The sequence below is a fragment of the Brassica oleracea genome, chromosome C7, assembly GCF_000695525.1.
Source record: "Brassica oleracea var. oleracea cultivar TO1000 chromosome C7, BOL, whole genome shotgun sequence".
NCBI lineage: Eukaryota > Viridiplantae > Streptophyta > Magnoliopsida > Brassicales > Brassicaceae > Brassica > Brassica oleracea.
The window spans coordinates 37,400,197-37,408,714 of NC_027754.1; the positions used below are offsets into that span (position 1 = coordinate 37,400,197).

At 36.4% G+C, this 8,518-nt stretch overlaps 2 protein-coding genes across 4 annotated transcripts; both read left to right on the forward strand.

The window, feature by feature from the left end:
- Nucleotides 1-315: 315 nt before the first annotated feature.
- Nucleotides 316-2,422, forward strand: LOC106306405. Of its 2 annotated transcripts, XM_013743013.1 has the most exons (3): nt 316-522; nt 624-788; nt 1,667-2,388. In XM_013743013.1, exons 2-3 carry the CDS (start codon nt 627-629, stop codon nt 2,252-2,254), a joined length of 750 nt encoding a protein of 249 aa, XP_013598467.1. In that variant the 5' UTR covers nt 316-522; nt 624-626; the 3' UTR covers nt 2,255-2,388. The 2 variants fall into 2 exon arrangements, with proteins under 2 accessions (XP_013598467.1, XP_013598466.1); XM_013743012.1 differs by having other exon boundaries at nt 318-788; nt 1,667-2,422.
- A 2,123-nt stretch (nt 2,423-4,545) lies between these two features.
- LOC106306404 (NAC domain-containing protein 62) lies at nt 4,546-7,081 on the forward strand. 2 transcript variants are annotated; one of them, XM_013743010.1, is made up of 5 exons: nt 4,546-4,927; nt 5,021-5,298; nt 5,392-5,622; nt 6,036-6,545; nt 6,634-7,081. In XM_013743010.1, the coding sequence occupies exons 1-5, from the start codon at nt 4,762-4,764 to the stop codon at nt 6,814-6,816; spliced, it is 1,368 nt and encodes a 455-aa protein (XP_013598464.1). In that variant the 5' UTR covers nt 4,546-4,761; the 3' UTR covers nt 6,817-7,081. The 2 variants fall into 2 exon arrangements, with proteins under 2 accessions (XP_013598464.1, XP_013598465.1); XM_013743011.1 differs by having other exon boundaries at nt 6,039-6,545.
- Nucleotides 7,082-8,518: the final 1,437 nt, after the last annotated feature.

Below are 8,518 nucleotides of genomic sequence, written 5' to 3' on the forward strand. Positions count from 1 at the left end.
TTATCTAAGGTGGCAACAAACTTTAATTATGGAAGGTATCTTAAATTGCATTTTAAGTTACAGATTCCTTTTCTTGATGGTTAAATGCCCTTAAAACATATTCTAAGCATTTTGGATTCAGTACACGTCAAACAGTGAACATCAATCCAAATTTTGTTGGTTAAAGAATATAAATTTAATCAGTAAAAACGTGTACTATTAGTTTGCTTTGAATTTTTTTTTTTTTTGACATCACTTTGAATACTTTTAAATGTGTGTTTTGATAATAAAAGTATTGGCAGATGCGAACGCCAGCCAAATGTCGAAACACGGTCCACACTTAACACCTAGGGTTTCGTCGTTTACAAGTGGACGTGTGCGTATGTATATACATAACACTAATACACGCGTCTATACATAAAGGTTCAAATCTATAAAAGGAGGTAAGAGGGAGAGGAAACGGCTGAGAATCCGGGAAGCACAATACGAAGCAAAGAGAGAGAGAGAGATAGGGTAGCATTAGATACGGAACGGTCCACTTAAGTACCGTGTTTCATTTTGATTCTCTCAATCACTCTTGTCTCCCTTCATTTTTCTTTTACTATTATTATTTTCTCTGAACTTGATCAATCTTATTGATCTAGAAAATGAAGCTCGAGTATTTGGATTACATATTGGTGCCATTAGGTATGGGTTTGATGGTATTCTATCATCTCTGGCTTCTCCACCGCATCATCCACCGTCCATCTTCCACCGTCGTTGGCCTCAACGCCTTCAACCGCCGCCTCTGGGTCCAAGCCATGATGGAGGTCTTTTACTTTTCCTTTACTGTTATTATTATATTTGCTAGCTTTATTTAGATGATTTCCTTTTGTAATATAGATTAGATCTCTCAATATTTATCTGCATGTTGATGAACATTTTCCCGGAAAAAATGAGAGTTTCTTGTCAAGAAAATTTTGATTTAGCTCATTGTTATCTTTTGAGGGTTGGAGATAACTAAGGAGAATCCTGTGTGGATCTGTTTTTATTCTACTGATATATAAATTGAATATAAACAGATAATGATGAATATTGATTCATTTGAAAAATATATGATGATGATAAGTGTATATGCATGTGGACAGATTTTCGTGGGAAATAAATCATTACCAACTGTTTCAGTTCCGTTTGTTGGAGTTTGACAATCTGAGCATAGCATGTGTTTATGTGTGTGTATAATCATCGTGCATGCGGCTAAGAGCATCTCCAACCTCACTACAAACAAAAAAAGACATTACTCTATATATGCAGTAATGCTTTTTTTGTTTGTTCATGACTACATTTTTCATTCAATTTTGTAGTTTTTTTTTGTAGTGGAGTTGGAGATGCTCTAACCACTTGGCAATTTGCTATATTGAGACAGCATATAATTGTTTTCTTTTTACGAGAGATTTCTCTTTTCAGATGCGAATATAAAAGTTCTTCACGTAAATGTAGATTCTGAAATTTCCTCAAGTGTGAAAGCTAATGACACTGAAAAGATGCTTTGCATTTCTTATGACGACTTTAAATAATTACAGTTGTCTTACAGTAAAACAAAATACATTTTGTTTCCTCCACCAATATTTTCCTCTTTTTGGTTTTCACTTTTCTTGTACAATTTGATTACAACTAACCCATGTCTTTTTTCAACAAATGAGAACAGGATTCATCAAAGAACGGCGTTCTAGCGGTTCAAACGCTAAGAAACAACATAATGGCATCAACTCTATTGGCATCAACCGCGATAATGTTGTGTTCACTAATCGCTGTCCTAATGACTAGCGGTACAGGAGAACGATCGGTCTGGTTTGTGTTTGGAGACAAAAGCGACCGAGCCTTCTCGATCAAGTTTTTCTCAATCCTCGTTTGCTTCCTAGTTGCGTTTCTTCTCAACGTCCAATCAATACGTTACTACAGCCATGCAAGCATCCTCATCAATGTCCCTTTCAAAAAGCTCGTGGCTGTTTCTTCAGATGGTCATGGTCGTGGTAGTCTTATGATAAACCAAGACTATGTGGCTGCGACGGTTAACCGTGGGAGCTACTTCTGGTCGTTAGGACTAAGAGCGTTCTACTTCTCATCGCCTTTGTTCCTATGGATCTTTGGTCCCATCCCAATGCTCATAACTTGCTGCGTTCTAGTTTCTTTGTTGTACTTTCTTGATTTAACGTTCGACTCGATGGATTGTAGCGTTGGGGTCGCGGACGCAGAGGAGACTGAGATTAGAAGCTTAGCTGAAAACAATGTGTAGTAATTAGTTGATAGATTGAGAGCTTTCTAATGGAACATACTGGTTTCATAAGTTGTATCGGTTCAGGTTCAATGGTTGTTGAACCATGTCAACTAGTTATTCTGTTGCTTACTGAATAAAACGTTATTATCTCCAAGATTCTCTATTGTGAGATATATATTTAATTAATCGTAAAATGTCCAATTTGGTAAACCGTTGCGTATGAGTTTTCTTTTCTTTTTCTGAAGCATATTCCCAGCACTGCTATAGTTAGTGTATATATCATATAAAATCATCTGTACTGACATTAATTAGTACTAGGTCACATTTTACGAGTATTTGTTTTTCTGGTCAACAAGATTAATTGTTCGATATCTCCTTGGAAGCGTTTTATAAATAAGACAAATGTTAAGACTATGATTACCCCAGTCTCTTAACTGGAATTCTTAATTTCGGTTAAGAAACGGTTCTTACTTTTTCTTAGTTTAAAAGTTAGAAACCGTCTTTTAAATAAAAGATGTAAGAATTGTTTCTTAGTTCAAAAGTGTAAAAAAAAACACAAACAAAAAAGTATCAAATCATAAATTAAAAACTCCAACTAAGAGACCGAAGTTAATCATGTCCTATCGATCTAAGTCAAACCAATAGTATATGTATATGCTAGAAGTAGAAGTAGAACACGAACTTGCGAAGTTAGTGACAAATGTTGATCAGATATACTTAAAAATTTAATGCATCTATTTTTATTATTAAAAATTTTAAATAGACAGGGCTGACAGTATTATAATGTAGTTTATCAGTAACACCATAAATTGTTTTATAATAATAAAAATCAAAATCCTTAGGAGTTGGGTGGTTAAATATTTTTTTTCTCAATATATTTTAGTTAAAGAGCTTGAAATGGAAGTATTTACTAAAATACGAAAAATTTCCAGTTGATATTATTTTTAGTAAATATTTTATTTTGAGACAAAACATAAATTTGTAAAAAGATTCTTTCTCTTACAACCTTCCCAGCAGTTTAAACGCTTATGATTTAGAGCGATTTTGAAAACGAACCAACTGGTTTCTATAATCTATATGCCATTACAAACGTTTATATACATGTGATTTTGTAAGAAGTTTGTGGTGAATAAATCAAATCCCAAATTTATGCAGCGTTTGACTCGCAGGTCATAACAAATTAACCACAAGATGCCGAAAACTTGGACCCAATTTTGCGGAACATTGTTGAAAGATATTCCAAAGTTGGACTCTTCTCCTGAAATGTTAAAAAAAAAAAAGAAAAAAAAAATAAAGACTCTTCTCCTGGTTCCCCGTAAAGTGTTAACAGGAATAAAATACAAAGGTCGGGTAGGCCCGGGTTGTTATCAAATACGTAGATTTTTATATCAGAAAATATACTACGTCGCTATCTAACTACTTGGAATTTTGCTGACGTTACACGGTTAAGTAGCAAGAAATCAAACACAAGTCCATAGAACAACTTTGACGCCTCGAGAAGAAAAAGGAGTCCATTCCATACAACAAGAAGCAAAAAAATATATATTTATTTTAAAATCAAACAACCACAAGAGGTTCACCTCCTTTTTAGTACCCTCCTGTTTCACAACAAGTTCAGTCATTTTACTACGTTTTCTCGTGCATCCACCGCCATGTTCTCTGGTACGTTAGCTTCGGTGGCACTTAGCAGCCACTTCAACCTTCTCTGGTGGAACAGCTACTATCTCATCCACCTTTTTCAGGTGTTAAACCCACGTCTGCGTCAATATCTCTTCTTAACGGGCTTTACAACTACATAAGAAGATTGTTTTGTGGTTGAAAACGTTGTCTCCTCAGTCACTATTCTTTAGCATTTTCAACCGATGTATTTTCTGTAGTTTTTAATTATTGCTATTTGCTAGTCTTCTAAATTGTAAGAGATGTTGACCTTGTTTCCGGTTGATATTATAATGATGGAACTTCATGATAATTTTAAATTTTGTAAAATTGGGTTCACATTGGTTGGGCTTACAAAACAAACTCCAGAGTAAGATGGGCTCCCTGGCCCATATATATTTTCATATTAAACGAAGCTTCCTTCACGCAATCTACGTGTCAACGTATGATTCGCTAGCTGACACCTCTCTTTCCGACACACTCAAAACTTTACTCATGTACCCCCGTGCTACTTCATCACTTTCCTCCTCTACTATAGGGGTAAAACCGATAATTCAATAGTCTTCCCTTTACGCGTAACGAACGTGTGGGTTAAGCTGTTTCGCGGAAAGTGGCGCGTGTATATATATACAAACAATTTTCCACGCGCTGCCTTTTTCATCTCTCTCGTTATCTCTCTTGTCTGAACCAAATCGTGTCACATCTTCATCTTCTTCACTTTACCAAATCTTATCGAGTCTACTTTTTTTTTCTCAAATTCTGGAATCTACTTGTTTCTTTCTAGATACCTTTGAATCGCATCTCTGATCCAGCTTCTTTCCTTTCCTTTGAACTCAAATTCCTCAAAGTCGTACCTTTGAATCAAGACTATGGAAGTCTTATCGCTTGACTCACTACCTGTGGGATTCAGATTTAGTCCAACGGACGAGGAGCTAGTCCGTTACTATCTCCGTCAGAAAATCAACGGCCGTGATGAAGAAGTCAGAGTGATCCGTGAGGTCGATATCTGCAAATCGGAGCCATGGGATTTACCTCGTACTTTCTCGATCCTTCTCTCCTTTAGATTCTCAGATCGATCTTTTGTTTACTTTGAGCTTTCTGATTCACATCTTTGTTTTGATTTTGCAGATTTGTCTGTGGTGAAGACAACAGACTCGGAGTGGCTCTTCTTCTGTCCAATAGACCGGAAGTATCCTAGCGGAGGTAGGATGAATCGAGCCACCCTTGCTGGCTACTGGAAGGCGACAGGGAAAGACCGAATGGTCAAAACAGGCAAGAAGTTTATAGGCGTTAAGAGGACTTTAGTCTTTTACAAAGGTCGTGCTCCTAAAGGGACACGTACCTGTTGGATTATGCACGAGTATCGCGCAACTGAGCAGGATCTTGATGGGACAAAGCCTGGCCAGGTATTTAAAAAAAAAAAAAAAAAACAGTTTTTGGAGAATGACATTACTTGTGTTTCGATCTTTGTCTGATTGTGGTTGGTTCTTTGGTTGCAGAACCCGTTTGTCATATGCAAATTGTTTAAGAAGCAAGATGTTGTGCATCCGGAAGATTTGAAGTCATGTGAAATGGAACCAGCAGTCTCATCTCCAACTGAAGTGTCTGAGGTTTCTCTGGCTTTCCCTAAAACCGAAGAGACAAAGCCTTCTGATGTGGCAGAATCTTCCTTTGCAGTCTCTGGCGAGTGTCATAGTGAAGTCTCTGCTCCTGAGGTTGCAACCTCTGAGGTAAGGATTAACGAGATCCAGCTTTCTTGCTATAGAAGGTGATACATTTAAGTTAAATGAGCTTCAAAACATAAAACCAATTGGTGATAAGCAATGCGGATTGATCCATCTTTCTTATATAGAGTATTTGCGTAGATTAAGAATATTTAAATTAACGTTTACAATTGAATTTATTGTTTACTTTACTTTACATTTTTCAATAACTATCAACCAATAGTATTTAACTAATTCAAATATTTTCAATTAATGTTTCGTAAACTAAAATTACTTTAAAATTCTAGAAAATCTATTTATTTTGGAACAAAAATTAAATTTAATAAATCGTTCTTTCAGGATAGTACTTACTTGAATCCTTTTTAGCTCTCTAATAGATACAACTGCTTTGTAAACTTGCTAACTTTGTTTTTGATTAGCAGCTTGACAATATCGATTGGACCTCATATCTGGAGTTGGAGACTCTGGATTACAATATTTTCTCTCCGTTGGACTCTCAGTTGCAATCTGAGCTTGGAACCTCTTTCAATGGTTTCCCTTCTGGCTCAACCGAGCTGTTCAGTAACCAGGATGAAGCTCCTGTTCAGGCTCAAGCTCAGGCTCAGTTCTGTTCAAACGACATCGACCAATCTATGTTTGAGCTCTTGGATTCGGTTCTTGAGTTTCCTTCTGAGTTTCCAGAGCAGAAACATGTAGTGCAGCAGGCGCCAGAAATTATGACTTATGAGCCGCGTAGTCTTGTCAACACTAGCAACAAGATCAGTAACGATGTGTCCGGAACAGGTATCAAGATTAGGGCACGACGGGCACCAGCCCCTGGTGGTGCTGAGCAGTTTGGAATGCAGGGCAATGCGCCGAGAAGGCTGCGTCTTCAGGTTAACCACAAGTCAGAAGCTGATAGTCCTCAGCTCCAATGTATCAAGCAAGAGGTGAGAAGAGGTTTATCTATCTTCATATGTTGGGAACCCTTTCACATGCTTTACTCTTTCTAACCTTGATGTGATTAAATGCGTGCAGGTCAAGGATGCAGCTGAGGAAACTGTAACGAAGGGATGTGGAAGTTTCATGAGATCAAAGAGCAGCAGCATATTCAAGAATATTGCAGCTATGGGAGGTTCATACAGAGGGCTTTTCAAAGCGGGGGTGGTTGCGGTTGTCTTTGCTATTTCGGTTTGCAGTCTAACCGGAAAATTCGGCTGAAGCTTATGCTTGTTGGTCAAGTCAATAAAAGAAGGAAGATGGTTTTTTTTTTCTGGTTGAGAGGGCGGGTGGTTTGTATGTATCGGACTTGGCCTGGTTCGGCATCTGTTTTTGTTGATGTTGATGTTGTCGTTATTGTTGGTTTAAGCTTAACCGAGGCCGGTTTAGGAGAGTAGTGGTTAACTTGTATGGATCATAAATTATAGCTATGTTTTACATGTAAGAGGTAGCCTAATGCTCGTAGAAATTTTTCTTTTGCTCGACAGCTTCTCATTCACTTTTATCACAAGGTTTTTCTACCTCATTTGAGATTCAACCATAGAAACAATGAAACGATTAAGTACCACATAGAAACACCTCTATAGATCCTAAAGCGCTTAGAATTTTATGACCTGGCAACATGATATGTCATGAGATTCCGTACTGGTCAGTTTCAAATTCTGTTTTTGTGTTGGTAGCTAGAAATTATGATTTACGGAACTGCGTTTTGGCCTAAAATTCGGATTTACGTTTTGGTACTTTGGCCTAAAATTCGGATTTACGTTTTGGTACCACAGATACAGTTTTTTCTTCTTCTTATATTATCCTACTAGGTAGTAATCCGCGCCTTGCGCGGGATGAGATAGTTATTTTACATGTTTAAATTATATATGCGTGAGTTAGTATATAAGCTTATAATATGATACATAAACCATACTTATCGGTTTTGAATGTATTAATAGTTTATTGACTGAAAAAATTAGAATTTGTCTTCTGGAATATTGCAAAGATAAATTAAGTTGGCTCAACATAAGTGGGTTTAGCGTTTTATTTTTAATTGTTTCCAGTGGGCCGCGTTTAAGTTCAGTCACATTGGGTTGGATTTTATGTTTTTTGTTTTAAATAATTTTGCTCAACTTAATAAAAAAAGAATAAAAAATAAGACTAAAGGTGGATAAAGTTTACGGCAAGAACGAAATCGATCCGCTTCACTTTTTGTCCCGATTTCGATTCATGTCATAAACAAAGCTAAACAGATTCAAGTCGTTCTTTGACTTCCTTTCCTTTCTCTGAATTAAAATCTCCTCCAAACGGGTCTTCGATTTATGTATTTGGGAAGACCGTCTTCGCGAACGAACTCCTATCCCGTGATTTACTCCAAGCAAAGGCGATTCATTTAATTGAAGGTGCAAACCCAGAAAAAAACTGTTCAGATCTTAGGTATGCTGATCTATTTATGCTTCTTTTGTATAGATTAAATTGATTATCCAAGTTTTTCGTATGTGCATAATTAGATTCAGATGCCCAAGGAACTCATGAAGTGCCTGAGCGGTAGCCTCTTGAAAAGAAGGAGATTCATCAAAAAAAAAAAATTAGACATCAGAGATTCTTTAATTGAAGGTAAGAGTAGATTCAAGTATAATATAAGGCTTATAACACTTGAAAAAAAAAACAGTTGCAGCGTACAGCAATTGAAAGTTCTTTAACCTTCTAAAACACATACGTTGTAATATAAAAAAATCCAAAACTAAAACCTTAATATAATAAAATCCAAAACCAAAATCTTAATATAAAAAAAACCCAAACTAAAAGCAGACATAGAACTTGCATAAGATAGTAAATCAAAGTCTTCAGCTCTCTTGCTTTAGACTCAAAGTGTAGTGAATGGAATCCTGGAAAACAAAAATTAACATTACCAATGAAAACTGTTTATAAACCCTGT